The following is a 17,667-nucleotide window of genomic DNA, read 5'->3' as shown; positions in this document are numbered from 1 at the left end:
AATGTATGTCGCGCCCATACGCTTTAGTGAAAGCCTTTTCTTGTGTGTGCCTAAGTGTGAACCCGAAAAGAAGAAAATCGATGTGGGAGCATCTGATTGATATTCACTTCAGAGGGTGGAAGTGGGAGAGCCAGGGCTCACCAGTGCACTCTGTGGGCTTTTGTTCCTGGCAGGTTGGACAGGCCTTCAGTGTGAGGATGACATTAATGAGTGCCTTCCACAGCCCTGCAACCAGGGGATATGCGTTCAGGGTGATCCAGGCTACGGCTACACCTGTTTCTGTCGTCCTGGATTTGTGGTGAGGCTCCCCACCTGTTTCTGCCTCTCCATTTTTTATTTTTTTTTATTTATTTATTTTTTTTTTTAAGAATTAACCTTTATCCTCCTGCACCCTCAACTCCCTCGACAATCACCCTTATGATGAAGCAATAACATTACTTTATTGGGCTGATAAAATACTGGTGCTATAATGAATTGACAACGTCTAGAGTGCAAATGTTTCGCATGGGTGAACAAGAATAATTTGGATCAGCGGCAAATGAAGTCATGATACGTTTGTCATCCGCGTTGATGCATTCTGAGGGTTATAAACCATTTTTAGACGAGGAGTCGTATTTGTTTCGTCAAATTGAAAGAAACCTTTCTAAATCGTGTTTTTTGGTGTGATATTCTCATAACAATACATTAACCGAGCCGCATATCCTCACGAGGGTCGCAAGCGTACTGGAGCCTATCGTCTTCGGGCAGTAGGCGAGGTACATCCTGAACTGGTTGCCAGCCAATCGCAGGGCAATATTCTCATGACAATTATGAAAGAATCCCCCCGGGCCCCCCAAAAAAAATTAACAAGGGCACGTTTGCTTAGTACGACTGCCTCACAGTGCTATTTGGCTTATGCCCCGCCCCTCTCCAAAAGTTCTTTCAAAATTGGCACGGTACTTTTTGTGAAACTATTCTAACAAACAAATACACATGCACTGGAAATTAGCCCCATTAAATTAGTTTTTCTGCATAAGACTACATTTGCATACATTTGCATAATTAAATATGACTTTTTCAACGTGAACTTTATTTTTCATACCCTTAACCTTACATACAGTTGGTGTTTCATTTCACACTCGCGTCTACGGGCTGTTTATTCCGTGTACACAGGGGAAGAACTGTGAGCACAACTATGATGATTGCCTCTTAAATCCATGTCCAGAAGCATATTCTTGTGTAGATGGCATCAACAAGGTCACCTGCCTCCCTCCTGCAACGGATGCTATTCCCTTGGAGACTGCACTCAAGAACATCACTCGCGGCTTTGCACCACGTGTGCAAACACCAACACTCAGCCCCTCGTCTACAGCTGCGCAATCCACAGGTACAAAACCACACTTGGCGGCGGGTCCTATAGGCACGCAACTGCTGCGGTGTCCTTATGTTGCCTTTGGGATTGAAACGTTTAATTTTTGATTCATATGCAGGAAAGGTTGCATCATTTTTTGCTCGCTTTATTTCAGATTCGTGCGGTGCTTGGGTTGACGCACCGTCTTGTGTATTTTCTCTTTATTTATTTTGGTGCAGCAAACAAGCGGTGGAAATGAGGAAGCAGGTCATCTGCAAATTGTCAGCCACAAAACTGAGGGCGGATTCTAAACAAATCAATTCTTTCCATCGCCTGTCCATTGACTGTTCTTGGGTCACTTTGGAATGAGTGGAGACTCTCGAGTCTCTGAGTTGAATGTTTCCCAATAAAAATGTCATTCCTATTTTGGCATTATAAAATTCAACGAGCCTTAGGCAATGACTTGTATTGAGTCCACCTAAAGAATCTAGACGCATTTCACCTACAATGAACTCTTCGATCGATGCTACGAGAAAAATAGCCTCATTCAAATTAAAGGATGTTGATTTCTTTCATGTTGTTGCTGTCTCAATAAGGTCACAGTGTGCTATGAGACTATAATTTGAATATGTGATGTTAAAATATATATTTTAATTTGTGAACTGTGCATATACAGTACAGTACGTTTGAATCAATGTCCTGTATTGGCTCTCTTTAGATTATGCAAGTGCCTAATGTGGTGTTGAATGAGTGTGGACATTGTTCTTCTGTAATTATCACTGGCATTGGGAGAAATCCTCGCACCTCTCAACGGCATGTTGCATCAACATGAGATGTCACATGGATAGGTGGATAGATATGGTTGACTTTTGTAATTTGGTAGGCCTTTGGTAAAGGTGTCTGGCACTTAAAGAAAAACGCCACATTGGTGAGCAATAGCTTTGACGTGATGGCCAACAATTTGGGTAAAGTACTGAGCAAGATGAGCTGCTATCAGTCAAAGCCTGTCAGGAGAGAAGTAAAACCCATCAATCATTTCAAATCAGGAAAGGTGTCTTGGCATATTCTATGTATATATATTTGAGTTGGGTACATAGGGGGTTGTTTAGAATGTGAAGCAGGATCCGGTGTTCAGTATCTAAGGGTCGTCGACATAATCCCCTGGATCAGGCCGGTACATCTTGATAAGGAACAGCACTGAGGCAAGGTCTCTAACCCTGATTGCTCCTGACCAGACTCTTGTTGAATAGGTTGGCAAACATATTGCAAAAATGTTGATCTCATCCAAAAGATAAAAGTCCAATCATTTCAACACGCTTTATCAGACAGATGAAAGGTACAGATCACATATTTCATACGTGATTGCGATTGAATTGCGCTGCGTGAGAGAGGAGGCGGATTGTTTCTTCTTGACAGATGAGGTCTGCCTTCGCTTTGAAACTGTTCACAAAGCAGCAGAGCAGTTAAGCGGACCTATTGAACACAGACGAGCTCGAACCAATTCAGTGTGACACACTGAAATTCACTCTGGGCCAAACATAATGGAGTCATCCCAGTTACACCTGATCCATTCTTGGGCCTCGGGTGAACTGTGTTAGTGCAGAGTTACATGTGTTGAGCGTTCATAAAGCATCTCATATACTGACAAATTTATAAAGATAGTGAAGTAGTTTTAAGGTTTCGGGGCATGGAAACCCGCAAGTTAATCTAACTAGGTCACAATCTAAAAGAAAGCAGTGCCCTTGGTGTTGCTTGAAATAGAGATAGATGGTGCTTCTTCAAAACCCAGTCGGCTTTGCAACGTGTTTTAAAAAAACAAAAACGTCAATAGGAATTTAAACAGAGGCTTTGAGGTACAGTGACTTGGATTCGCACCGATGACCACAGCAAACCTTATTTCACAGACCAATCTCGTCTATTTCCTTTTCTGCCGCTGCTATGCACACAATGCTGTGCTCTGCAGTTTGAGAGTCGATGGAGATCTCACAGGCCAGCGCTGGTGGAGAAAAACTGAATGCCGTTAAGACATGCTGACTTTCTTCAGCCTTATACACTTGCATAATATGACAGCTATAAGGTCCAACACAAGGGCTTTAGTCGTATAAGATTTATAATGACAACAGTTAAATATGATTGATTGATTTATCGATCGATCAGATGGGTTTTTTTTTCAACAATATATTTAATTTTTAGTTTATTTCCAGTGCAGTAGAACTTCACTGCTTCAAACTGTTTTTAATCATTAATTTATTGAAGTACTTGGAAAGCGCTGGTAGTGTAGTGGTACATTAAAAAGGGGGGAATAAACAAAAAAAAAAAAATCATGCAAGGGACTCGCCGCATCAAAAACAGTCACCACTACTACAGGTCCACACCCCACTATGCTGTAAGTAAAATAATAAGCACACAGCATAACCTGTATTAAATGAAATGCTCTCTCATAGTAACAGCCAGTCATTCTTTTCGTCGATATTTTTTAATCTTACCGTGCGTACGTCAAATACTTCCATCTACTTGAAATACTTGGAGTTTGGAAATGTGTTGATTGTAGAATATTTCTCCGCTGAGTCACCGATACGCTTACATTTGGAATGTGCATGAATGAAGGACAGCCTGAAGGAAGTCCTCTGAAATATGAGTAATATTTATTATTTAAATCCATTCAACAAAAACATAAATAGACGGGTGTGAAGTCCAAGGATAGAATTACGAAGCAAAAAGAACAGTTACACTGAGGATGCAGTTTTCTACCACATAACAGTCAGCTGAGGTTTCCTCTGTCAGCTATCTTCAGAAAAAGAGATTTTTTTTTTTTTCCAGCAAATGTTGAAGGTAATGAATGACCTTTTGCCTCCCCTCAAGGCACAGAAATTGCAAGAGTCCAAGAATGGTCCTTCGCAGTATTTTATCTCTGTCGTGTGACAAGTTCAATCAGTCGGTCTATTACATTACATTAACCAATAAATCAAGGACAAAACACCCTGGGTTTTTTTTTCAATATATGGGACATAAAGTCTACGTCAATTAAAAGTCATCAGGTAGGGTCGACATCTGACAAAATATATACGTGTTTTGTTTTGTGTTTTTCCACAGTGGAATAACTTGTGTTATAACCTGACATTCACTCACTGACACATCGTACAGTTCACCTTCGTGACTGACATGTCATGAATGTATGACTTATATCAATTCTTTCACCTCCTTAATGGACGGGTAGCAGGACACGATGTAATTAGGCTGGCTCTAAAAGATTCATATTCCCACTAAGAGAAATTTCTGTTCTTCTAAAAGAAGTAAAGGCCTTTGAACACACTACAGTCGAGGAAAAACGGCAATACATTATCCATTGTGCTTTAAACCTGTAAATATAACCTTAGCCATAGTATTAAAAAAAAAAACTGGATGCTTTTCACCAGCATTAACGACCGTGCGGTTCACATGTCTGCCACAGTTCGAATGTTTGGCTTTGGAATTTCGACTTCAGTGGGCAGTTTGCGTGTTCGCCTCGTGCATGCATAGGGTTTTTTTTCCTGGGTACCTTGTCTTCCTCCCACATTTTAAAAACATACATGTAAGGTCGACTCAAAATTGCCCATAGGCGTGAATGAGAGTTTGAATGGTTGTTAGGCGACGAGCCCAAATTCTACCCCACTTCTTGCCAAAAGTCTGCTGGGAAACGCTCCAGCTAACCCACAACCCAAATGACTACAAGTGGTGTGGAAAATGGATTTAGATACATCTGCTCTAGATAATCACATCTATTAAAAGCAGGGGACAGATTAATGCACAGGCTAAATGTCCCTACAGACACTGCAACTCTCCTATATAACCAAGGGAAAATTAATAGTGGTTTGCACAGCAACACAAAAACAATATTTCATCAGTGTGTCACTATTAAACGACAAATCGCAACTCAAATAAAGGGCAAAATATGAAACTACTTGTTGACTGTCTGGTCAAAATTTGAAACAACTTGACCATTTTTCAAATGTGAGAGGCCCCACACGATAGGTAAAGAAAAATCCCACTGTGTTGTTACTGCTGCTGTTCCCGCTTGCATGCGGTACTTTAGAACTCAGCACAGACACTTGACTTAACACACTATCAACAATGAAGGGTCTTGTCCCCGAGCAGGAAATCTGGTGTAGTACTGAGACTGCTACAGAAGACAAAGAAAAACAAGTACAAGAAAGTCGGCCAGATGATAGCTTATCTGGTAAATACAGCGCAGGGGCAATATCTTGCCAACAGAAATTCTTTTCATTTCCATTGTGGTGAATGACTAAAAAAAAAACACCAACTTAAAACAGTTGCTCCTCCATTTCCGATGTCCAGTTCACTTCCTGATTGGTTCTGTTTTGTGTCAAAATCTATTATTTTGCCAGCCTCATTGTTAACCACACCCGTTTCCATTTTTTGTGTTTTTTTGTTTTCCATTTATGATCGTAGGCATTGACAGTTGTCTTCAATCTCTCTTACCACATCTTAATCCATAACATAATGATGATGTTAAACGGACGCTTGCTGACTTCGGTTGGAAGGGAGAAATCAGGATCAAAATGGGCGAGTTTATCTTTGTGTGTATACCATCCTTAAGCAAATCAGCCTCATGATTGACCATCAGGACTTGGGGAACATTTTTTTTCATGGTACCATAGACTGGGAATGACATGGTTTGATGTATTAACCCCAAAGTGTTTTGGAGTTTTTTAAACATCTGGTGTGCGTTTTTATTTCAACGCACTGCTGGCCTTTTAAAAAAAAAAAAAAGTTCTCATCCTCTGTTCCAAAAACGGCTGTCAGTCCAGGACGGACGAACCGTTCCGTCTCAGGGGCGGAATGCCCGTCTCTGATTATTTGGTTGTTAATTTCAGAGGTGTACAACCTTTTTCATGTTTTGTCAATCTTCTAGTCAGATGACAGCTGCTTCTCTGTATGATACACAGCAGTTTAAAAAACCAACAATGAACATATGCTTGTATCAAAACTGGGGGTTATTCTCTTTTTGGACATTTTTAGCCACAGCTCTTCAAGTGCAAGTGTTCGTAATGTTGGGACTTGTGAATGTATGTACAAATATGAGAAAACCATCGAACAGGTAAAAGAAAGGGAGGACCTTTGAAGGTGAAGCTGGAGTTAGCTGTTAATTAGTTACGGGACTACTTCCTTGCAGCAGGCTCATACTGCATCAAAGACTACTTCAGACTTAACAAGGCTTTAAAATGAATGAAAAGCTTTGTCTCTGGGGGGTAATTTTACATCATCAGCACTGGCAACTTGTATTGCCAGGAGTGAAGAACGCAGCGCTGCATCATTGCATTGTTGGTTTATGCTCATTAATTCACAGATCAGAGTGGGTATGCTCCTTGTGATTCTCTTTTCTTTTTTTTTTTTGTCAGTGGTTTTTCCTCAGGGTATTGGTCCTATAGCTTCCCAGTCCAAATGGGGTATTTAGGTAAACTTGCTCGTGAAATGCTCTGAGGAGCACGCTGTCAGATCAGAAGTGCTTGCCAACCTATTAGGACTTGACGTGTAACAAATATTGATAGCGGTCTCACTTGTGCTTGCTCGATTAATCATGGCAACAACTTAAAAGGAGCGCTGCTGATCTCTCTAGTGGAATGAATGTTTTTTTTTCCCTCCCTCTCCCCAGATAGGAACAGACAGAGCATGAGACAGGTGCATCCACAAATGCTTTTCAATAGAACACACTCCCTGCTTTGGCTTCTCAGTAACAGATTGCAGGCTTTCTTTCAAATGTGAACAATATTGAGCATGAGGTCCCAGTCCGAGCCTGTCGTTTAAGGTGGTCTGCGTCACTATGCTCAAGAAGATTATGGGCAAGGGATACTTGAACACTAGTGTCCCATAATTGCCTCTTCTCGCGGATGATACAAGACAAGTTATTCCGCTATAAAACCCGGCATGTAATAAATGTGCATGACTACATTCAGCTTCTCTCTCCTGATATTGTGTCATTTGCATGCTTCGCAGCTTTCCCAGTGAATAAGATTGGTTTCAGTTTGCCTCGACAGTGAGCAAAAAGGCACTTGCATAATGTCGAAGGATTCTTTGCACTTCTTTTCAAATAAAAGCAATCTACCCTTGCTTCCTTGCTCAAGTTTTGTGCGTTTTCCTCTTATGCGTCTTTCAGCTGTATTCTATTTCTGTTGCCAAGGTTATTTGATCGATACAGGTTACATTTACATTTTATGCTGCAACAAAGCAAGAGACTCGGAGGAATACAAACAGCGAGTTCAAGTCTGTCTCACATCGCCTCAGCTAGGCATGGAAGCTTTTCCGTGAAGTTCCATAAACTCACCCAGAGCAACCGCCTCTCTACGCTTGGAGTGGGTGGACAAATGATTTTCATTTTTCCGTTTAGGGATGAATAGTGGATCTCCGTAGAATTGACTATAAAGATGCACAAACCTTTTCCATCACTTCAACATCTGTGTTTGTATCCCCTTAGATTCAAAATATCTCCAGTATTTTGGAAATTCTTACCTGGAGTTTGAAGGGATCCACCTCAGCATCATCAACAATGTAACTGTGAGATTTCAGACGCAAGCAGACCGTGGAACTATTATTTATGTGGGCCAAGGACCAGATAAGAGAGATTTCATTTTCATGGAACTCTTTGTCATGGATGGGACGCTACAGGTAAAACTTTAAGACAATGACAGCCTGTCAGGTGAAAAATAAAATGGAGTGTTTTTTACTTGGAGAAAAAAAGTCAATTTTACACAGGGAGTTCTTGATTTGTTTTCATAGTATGACTTAATGTTACAAAAAAAAAAGTCACTCAAGGGTTGAGGAACATGGCAACAGTCAATCGACTACCAGAGTCATGCCACTAACTACTGTGTGTTAGCGATTGCGCTGCGGTGTCCAAAATGAGACCCCCAAAATGTTTTTGGGGGTTACGAGTATTCCGCCTGACACCAGCAATGAACTAGGTCACTGGAGGAGTGGCATGGCTAGGTTAGTACAGCGGCCATCTTCAAACCTAAATCTTGTGGCCTCATTCCTCAATGCTTGAGTGATTATTTATTATTATTATTATTTATTTTGTTTTTTTTTAATGAACTAATAATATTAAGCAAGTAAAATGTACTCAAAAACTCTCCTTGTAAAATTTAGTTTGAATTTCTGAATGGGGGGAAAAAAAAACTTTACTCATGGATCACTCCAAATTATTTTCAGTGTCAATGAAACACAATTTTGTGTCAATGATATAAACAGTAATTCACCGAGAAGACGCTCACGTCCGCAGTTACGTTTGTCACAATTTACTTTCAGTATGTCTTTTCCTGCAATGGAGGGGATGATGGCGCTTGGATTAACACACAAATTCACGTTGATGATGGCCAAGTACACATTGTCAACATCAGGTATGTTCTTTTTCAATGAGTTCCAGCGCACTGTGAGGGATTATCGCATCCCTGAATAGCTTGTGTTTAGGAGTGGTAATTTCAATTTACAGTTCTGACTTGGGTTTGCAAATAAACAAATCCGCCTTTGGCTATATTTCATTTAATGAGGAAGAAGAAGCCTATTTGTATCATAAGCTTCTTAGCTTTACGTAACGTTCAAATGGTATTAGCGCCTCAGGTGGTATTAACTTCGCATCCCGTGTCATCCACTTGCGTCAAGTATTGAAGCGTTTGTTCAAATGAATGACTGTAAGTCAAATCAAGGGGCCATAAGAGAAGTCATTGATAGTTTATTACCAATAAGCCTACTTTTCAAAGAACCGGATCACAATGCTGCTATTAAAAAGCATTAGTGATCAGCGGGAATGCTTTATTGGGTGTTCTCAAGTCTTAATTTGCAGTGTTTCATGATGAAAACATTAGCGATCAGGAGCCAAGCACAAAATCAATGTTTCAAAGATTTAAAGTAAGGCTGCAAACCCTTTGAGATATTTTTCTTTAGCCTTGGCACAATCTTACCATCACTTCTCAGTAATATTGCGAATTCCACAACTGTAATAGCCATTTTGGCAGTCGCTTTGTAATTATGCTTTAATTTTATCGTAGTTGAGATAGAAAATCCACACAGTCATTTTTCTCAAAAGGCCAAAACCTTGAAAGGAGAACTAGTTGCTGATGAGCTACCGGTTTGAAATGTCTTTGAGCAAGGCACACAACCTCCAATTAAGTGTTGCTGCTATGAACTGTGGTGACAAGAGGCAGGGAAAGTCATGAGAAAAACACAATTTAATATAAAATAGCAAGGCTGCCGCAGCATTCATTCCTTCACATAATAGAAGTGAAAAAGAATGGGATTTTTTTCCATGACGCTGCTCTGATTCTTTTTGCAAATGCACATTGCATATAGATTAAAGATACAACAATACTCAAGTTTAAATGTGAGTGTATGTATACAAATGCCCTATGGCATTGTTCATTGATTTCAGGGTTGCCATGAAATGACGAAGAATAATGGAATTACTTTCTGTACATTAAAGATGAATCGCTTTGGAGTAAATGGTTTTTTAAGAAGGCACGATTGAAGAACAAGTGGAGGAGAAACAAGAAAAAAAAATTCACGTCATACAATAGAAGTTGTTATCAAAAAAAAAAAAACAAAACAAAACAGTTGGGGGGCCCCCCCCCCCCCCCCGAAGAAACAACTCTTCCCTAAATCGGTACCGGTAAGTGCGCAAAAACTGGCCTATCGGGTTAAAGAGCTGCAAGGCCCCACCCCCTGTTTTTTGCTACAAGAAAAATACAACAGTGGTAAGAATCCATCATAATGTGCTGTGCTGAACCCTTGGAGACATTTTGAGAGCAAGAGCTGTCATAACTAGAGGGCCAGGAGCATGGAAAAATGCGGGCAGGTGTCACAAACCAAATAATTTGTAATTGAATGATTGCGGACTCCGTCCATCTTTGTCTGATTTGACCCAAAGCTACAACACCATGGTCATCCTCACGGCCAAACTCATTATAGACTTTTAATATATCTTCCCGTCAAAGACTCTGTTCAGTATGTTAAGTAGAAAGGCCGTTGGGGCTGGCTTCTCAAGGACAGTGTGCACACTGCCCTCTGGCTGCTGGCCAGGCCTTTCTCTCAGACTGCGTCTAAATTACCCGCCGTTCCACGCAAGCAAGCTCTTGAGGAAGGTAGGAGTTGGTTCTCCGAGTATTTAGCCGGCATCTGCAACCGTTTGGAAAGTGAGGGCCAAGCAAATCGACCTCAGTTGCTGCGTGGACTTCCTTACTTCCCTTCAAGTAACAATGGTTATTCGGAGGTGAGGGGGGAAATCTGTGTACCCTCAAGCGACTGATGGTTCATGCTGAATCTGCACTGATGTAATTATCTGGTCCCCTATGTAGTTTCAAGTGGACGTTTGTTTTTTGAGAATAAAAGATAGCTGCTGGGGGGGGTCGCTGAAATAGGATGACGTTGTTGAAGATATTGCGATCCCATAACAACCTGCTTTGTCACATTTTGACTTTTATTTGAAATCTTTAGCACCAAAAATATTGAATATTAAGTCTACAAGATCCTGTTGAGACATGTTTTGTGATGTAAAGAATAAAAAAACAACACCGGTTCAGACAGCAAAGTATAACCTGTTATGCTAACTTAATTAGGGGAGAGAGTTCAACTAAATTAGAACATTACCATGGTCCACAGGGCATCATAAGGACGTCCCCTTTTGCCATCTGGTACAGTTTCAACTCAGTATTTCTGAATGGCTTGTACGATCCTTTAGCAAAACTTAAATTAATATTGGACCAATGAATTTGCATTCAAAAGCAGCATTTAAAGGTCAAATGAAGTTTACTTATAAAGGTTACAGTGCATCTTTGGTTCATCCTGAAATATCACCCAAAAGCCAAATATCAATGGCTTTTTGTTTATGTGTAAACAGTCTGAAGTAAAACATCCAACGACAAATGGATACTTACACAAATGTCCTGGCCATCTTCCTCTGAGCTAGTAGGGATGAGAAGCACAGTAAAACGATTTGAACATTTGAATTAGAATTATTTGCGCCATTTTTCAAGCTGGAAGTATGGATCAGACTTGGTGAAACATACCTAATCTATCATCTGCAAAAAATCATTTGTTTCTTTACCAAAAATAGTCAACAAGAATCTGCTCTTGTTCAGCATTTCTTTAAAACAAAGGTGGTGTCTGTCTTCTGAAGAAGTACGTGTTTGGAAGGAGTTGGAGTGGACTTACAAGGTTGTCAGTGTCACCACCTCCATAATTGCCCTTATGTGTCTCACTTCTTATTAGACAACACCTGGCTCCTTGTGAGGCGGAAATATTTCTTTCCGGCCATGAAAAAATCAAAAGTGCAACAAGTAATTGGAGGTTGGAACACATGATGCAAAGAACAAACCACATCTTCATTGGAGGTCTGCCACAACGGTACTTGGCCATTCAGGTAAGATTTGAAAAACACTCATGTGTCGCCAAGGAAAGATCCTTGGAATAACAGAAGAATACATCAATTACATGTGATCACTGCTCTGTGAAAGCAACATTTTGTTCTTTGAATATTACACACTTGCTCCCGTTACTGCACTAATCCCAAAGTGGTTGAAAACTATGGCAGGTACATACAATATGCTGGTCTGAACGAGTATAGACAAAAAAAAAAAAAAAAATCTAAATGGCTATTTGGTGTTAGAACCAAAAAAAAAAAATGTTTAAATCATTGAGTTATGCCTGAACAAAAAAATAAACTCCCATTCATAGTGCCGTCACTTCTGAAGGACTGAAAGCTGTTGTTGCAAGTAGATCATACTAAAGAGTATATGTTGGCATAAAAACAGAGAAACAAATAATTGAGTTTCCCCCATCTCCCTTTTAGACTGCAAGACCTTTCTACAACTATACCGGCTGCATTGAAATCCTTGAATTTAACCAAGTCAGAAGTTTGCACACATCTGATGCGATCACCAGCAGCAACATTGGCACATGCAGGTAAAGTATTTTCATACATCAGTTGTTGTCACTCGGTTAATCAATTTCTAAAACGAAGAAAGAAAGTTGTTGTTTTTTTAATTAGTATGTATTTTCAAACTTTGATCATGTGACAAAAATTACCTTGATGTCTATTACATTTTAGTATGCACTTAAGTGATAATGGATGGATTTGAATGTGTTTTTCCACTAACCGTGACGTTTGCATGCTGCCCATCAAGATGACTCCTTTTTCATGTGACTGACCAACAGTGTCAACACAACCGGAGCTCCCGCTCAAGCAGCAGAACACTCCCAGCATGAAATTTGTGGTGATGATGTGTGCCACAATGGGGGAACGTGTCATGAGCTGCAACAACCTGCCAACGAAACGCCTTCCTGCCTCTGCCCGCTTCATTTTACTGGAACATTTTGTGAGAAAGGTATTGTAATATGTGAGTGTGTGTGTGTGTGTGTGTGTGTGTGTGTGTGTGTATCCATCCATACATCCATTTTCTGATCCGCTTAATCCTCACAAGGGTCGCGGGGGGTGGAGCCTATCCCAGCTGTCTTCGGGCAGTAGGCGGGGGACACCCTGACCCCGTTGCCAGCCAATCGCAGGGCACACAGAGACGAACAATAATCTGCGCCCACACCCACACTTAGGGACAATTTAGAGTATTCAATCAGCCTGCTACGCATGTTTTTGGAATGTGGGAGGAAACCGGAGTACCCGGAGAAAACCCACCCGGGGAGAACATGCAAACTCCACACAGGGAGGCCGGAGCTGGAATTGAACCCGGTACCTCTGCACTGTGAGGTCGACGCGCTCACTGGACCACCGGGCAGGCGTGTGTGTGTGTGTGTGTGTGCGTGTGATTTGTTTGTTTGCTTATTTTTGTGAGCTGAGAGTTTCCCATTTTACCCACTCGGTAAAAAGAAACTTGTAAAGCTACATTATTGTGACCTCAGCAGTGGTATCTTCGGAGAGACAGACAGCTAGCACTGTGTGTTAATATATGCTGAGCCTCTTTGGGTAATAGGTTTCACATCGGAGCGGAATAGAGTCCGCTGCATTTGAAATGTTGAGTGATGTGAATTATTCACGAAATGATTAATGAAATGAAAGATCCATATAATCAGCTTGAACCATTCCTGAATGAGAATGCGACCTTGCGGCACTTTGCTCATCATTCAACCCAAACTCTCAACCGTTCCCTTCAAAAATACTTCTTTGAACGCCACAATTGACTAGATTTGATTCAAAAGAGGAGGAAAAGCAACATGCAGGAAATGAATCAGCAAGAGATGGATTCTGCCTTTCCAAAAAATGATTCGTACCAAATATGCGAACACGATATGTACACCCAATAACTTCTCTCGGGTATTTAGTCAATAATTATACATTAGACCCAAAATAATATCTTCAACATCATGATGATTGTATATTGAGGAGATTGTTCCCTGTTTTAGTGGTCTTGTAGACCAGCAAAAAGATCACTGCTCATCATTGGTTAGCACTAGCATCTGCAATAATATTTCTGCGCAGAGTTGTTTTCAGAATTCGCACACACTTAACTGCACACTAAAATGACATCAGGGCAGTTTTTGATTGTTGAGTGAATTTTGTCTTAGCCATGCTGTGTTACTATGCTCATCATAAAGGAAAGATTTATAGGATTTAATGGTAATGATGATTATATCCAAATTTTTCGCTTCACATAAAAATGTCGATGTAACTTTTATATCGTGTTGAACGCCGCCATTTTCTCACCGTGCCAGAAAGAAAGTTCCTGCTTATCCAACAAATTCTCAGACCCGCGAAGCTTCCCTCTAAAGACCAGCGGTGGGCCTTCTGATTAATTTCTGCTGACTTTGTCAGAATTGTTCCTTCTCAAAAGCATTCCATGCAGTCTCTCAGGTTCAACGCATTCCAATCTCATATGAGCACTCATCCACTGCTGTGCTTAGCAGTCCCCGCTCGCGATGGCCTGTGGAAGAACTCCGACGGCTGTTTACATGCTGACAAAGCCTTTGCACGTGTGTCGCCATGGCAGCTTTGCTCGCTGACAACCTTGTCCTCACATCCTGTTAAATTAAGTGATAGCCACAAGAGAAGAAGAAACAAAGTCATCGCTGCTCTTTGTTGTTTAGCCAGATGTCATCTTGGCATGGAACTAATGACATTGACTTTTGCTGACTTGCATCCTGTAACCTTTTGATGCTTGCATCCGGGGGACATGAGCATAGGCTGCCTACACCAATGTTAAATCAAAATGGTATCAATAAGATATGTGTCATGTGCCTAAACATACAGTATGCTCATAGGCTCATCGGTGTCTCAAAATGTTGTCTTCATCGGTGAAGTTACCGAAAAGCATATTGTGCAAAAGCTAGCATAGGCCTTCAAAACAATACTGCACAGCTGCTTTCTCTTTGTTTTTTTTTTTGTTTTTTTTCAACACATATTGAAATGCTACTGGAGCTTTCATATTCCCAAATCAACTCTTTATAGTTTAGAATTCTTTTGGTGTTGCATCCAGCTTGTTCCACACTAGAATGTTTTTCAAACCCGAAGTGCGTACCTACTTTTCTTAGGTTCTTCGATGACAAAGGAAAGAAAAGGCGAGAAATGTCCTACATATTTTGAAAATAGGTTACATTAATGGATGACACAGAATAGCTAAAATGGCCATGTATTTTTTTTTTTAAATAACCTCCGGATAAGGTAGAACTTTTTGAAAAGACATAAATGGGACAAACAGGCAATCGCCTTTCATTTGAATGATCCCCTCTCAGCCAACATCCTACATCAGACCTTCAGAAATTCAAGAAATAAGGACATCAGGTAATGAGCCATAGAAGGAGGTCATAATCAATACAGACTGAATAATTTCCCACCTCGGTGGTTTTGTCTTTTATGACTACATCTTTTCCTCAAAGCCATTTAGTCCCCAACTAATCCTGTGATTACATCGCTTTCAATTGACTACTTGCAGAGTTGAGACAATGTCTTTGAGTAGATCCCGGACCAGCCACCTCATCTTTGAAGAAACAATTTATCAGGCGCGTAAAACTCTGACTGGCATGACCGTATTTTTGGCTTCTTGGTATTGTACTGTTAATCATCCACAAAGAAACAGACTGAGATGAACGTAATGGCATGCAGGGTTCTAACATTCGACAACTAGACGTTAAAATCCCAAGACAACAATAACAATTATCACTGTTGTATGGTAGAGATCGAAATTTTAAAAAATAAAAAGAATTGTTTTGGTGGGATTTAGCCCTCCCTCAGTAGTTGTTGGCCTATTTTTTTTTTTTATTTAAAAAAAAAAAAACCTCTGCATGATATCATACGCTGTCATCTAACATTTGCTTCATGTCGGACACTGAGGTTAGAACTCCCTGAGCTGAAGCTGGCCATTTTTTCAATCCGTTGCTGCGCAGCAAGCTCTCAAACACTCTACCAGGTGTACAATGTCATCACTGTCTTGTGGAGTTGATGACCTGAGTGAGCACCTCCTTCAAGTCATACCCTTTGTCATCAGGGGGAAATAACAACCCCGCGTAGCTCTGACAGAGCATTGCTTGCCGCTAATAAGCAAACTGTCAGTGCAGCAAAGGCAGAAGCCTGACAACTTTGCTGGGCGTCACTTAAACTACACACCTGCTGCCCGCAGCATTCGGTACACCAGCACTACCAAATGAGATCTGTATTAACATAAAATGTTCATAGCCAATGAGTATGAAGTGATGGAAGCCTGCTTGGATGAGAGGCAAACGGAATACAGAAATCCCTCGCTGTAACATGATTCATCGTTGACAGCTTCACTGTATCTATGATTTTTTTTTTCCTGCAGTTTTTTTTTTTGAAATGATTGGCCCGAAAAAGGTAGAATCTTTGTTGTCATTCAATACAGTATTGTATATGTCATAATTGATGACTACTTCACGGATATCACTTATCACGGGTTCTTTTTGGAACGTAACCCCAGCGATAAACGAGGCTTTACTGTAGTCCAGTTGATATGAATTCAGTGCCCCGAGAATGAAATCATCCGGATGGATGAAAATTTTCACTGGCATACCGACAGGTATTTCTAATGTGAGGGTCCAGGATCAGAAGCAGAACTATATCACACACAAGTACAAGCGTGGTACGACATCATTAAAGTTATACCTCTATGACTTGTTATTTTTGAAAAGGCAGATTTTTTTTTCCAGTGGTCCTTGCATTCTTGTAGTGTGATACGACATACAGTACAATTGGTGTGGCCAATGATTGATTGATTCCAATGTTCTTCAGAAAATTCTAACACGTTTCCTGCTATATAAAGGATTTTGCTTTTGTTTTTCCAGAGTCCAAAGTGTACATGCCATCTTTTGATGGCACATCTTATTTGGAGCTGCAACCCGTGACATTAATTCCTCATTCCTCGGGCATCGGCAAGAATGCACCGCCCCCTGTCAAGGACACCACCGTTGTTCTCCATTTGACTGTGAAAACTCGATCTACACAAGGCACCCTCCTCTACAGTGAGTAGAGTCACATTTTTATGTCTGAGAGCACTTGCGGCAAGCACAGGTAAAACCGAAACATATGCATTTGTATACAATTCAATTAGGGTGACTGCGTTTAATGTTGCTTTTTCCTTGCGAGTGCAAATTACCCAGCGGTTTTCTTAATTGTGATATTAATATCTAATGTAATGCTGCTTTCATCTGAATTCAAATCAGTACGCCATAAAAAAAAACTTACAAGCAAAACTTTTTAGATATACATAACTATACATCTACAGCATCTGTGTGGTAAAATCAGAGTTGGCATTGTTCTTGTAATGAATACTGATGATGAGATGCGCAGAAAATCATGGAAAGATTTTTCAACACATTTGTATGGTCACTGTACACACACACACACACACACACACACACACACACACACACACACACCACCACACTTGGTATCAAAATTATCCAAACAAAATGGTGATTGAATAATTAATTTTAGGAGATGCGTGTTGCATTTAATGCAGCTATGACTGGTTATTTTAGATGCGGTTATGGAATTCTTCCTGTGGTGCACGGTACTTACGATTGATTACATATGTGTTCTTAGTATTTAGGATGACTTCTCACTTGTGGACATCTGAACATTTGTTGCAAGACTCTGTTTTTTTTTCTGCATGTAGCTGAAGTTGCAGCTGCAATATGTGGTCAATGAGGCATTTCTCACATGGTATTTAATGATGGCATTGAGCAGGCCATTAAATCCCCAATTATCATTCCCAAATCTTGCAGAGAATAGCCACATTTTTTTCTGTGCTGACAATCCCAGAAACCGTTCAACCCAATCTAATGCACTCGGTCCTCTAAGGCAAAGACTGATATAAGATTGAAATAAT

General features: G+C 40.5%; 1 protein-coding gene across 1 annotated transcript in view; it reads left to right on the top strand.

Annotated features, from left to right (window-relative positions):
• eys (eyes shut homolog) overlaps window positions 1-17,667 on the top strand; it is a 172,694-nt gene that overhangs the window by 110,733 nt on the left and 44,294 nt on the right. Inside the window, exons 30-37 of the mRNA XM_019870330.1 lie at window positions 174-298; window positions 1,153-1,366; window positions 7,803-7,993; window positions 8,633-8,724; window positions 11,588-11,738; window positions 12,168-12,280; window positions 12,533-12,702; window positions 16,622-16,798. Coding sequence (XP_019725889.1) covers window positions 174-298; window positions 1,153-1,366; window positions 7,803-7,993; window positions 8,633-8,724; window positions 11,588-11,738; window positions 12,168-12,280; window positions 12,533-12,702; window positions 16,622-16,798 — 1,233 coding nt within the window. The remainder of the gene's footprint in view (window positions 1-173; window positions 299-1,152; window positions 1,367-7,802; window positions 7,994-8,632; window positions 8,725-11,587; window positions 11,739-12,167; window positions 12,281-12,532; window positions 12,703-16,621; window positions 16,799-17,667) is intronic.

This window comes from Hippocampus comes, unplaced genomic scaffold, assembly GCF_001891065.2.
Source record: "Hippocampus comes isolate QL1 unplaced genomic scaffold, H_comes_QL1_v1.1 scaffold76, whole genome shotgun sequence".
NCBI classification, from domain to species: domain Eukaryota; kingdom Metazoa; phylum Chordata; class Actinopteri; order Syngnathiformes; family Syngnathidae; genus Hippocampus; species Hippocampus comes.
This window is presented reverse-complemented; position numbering and strand designations above follow the sequence as displayed.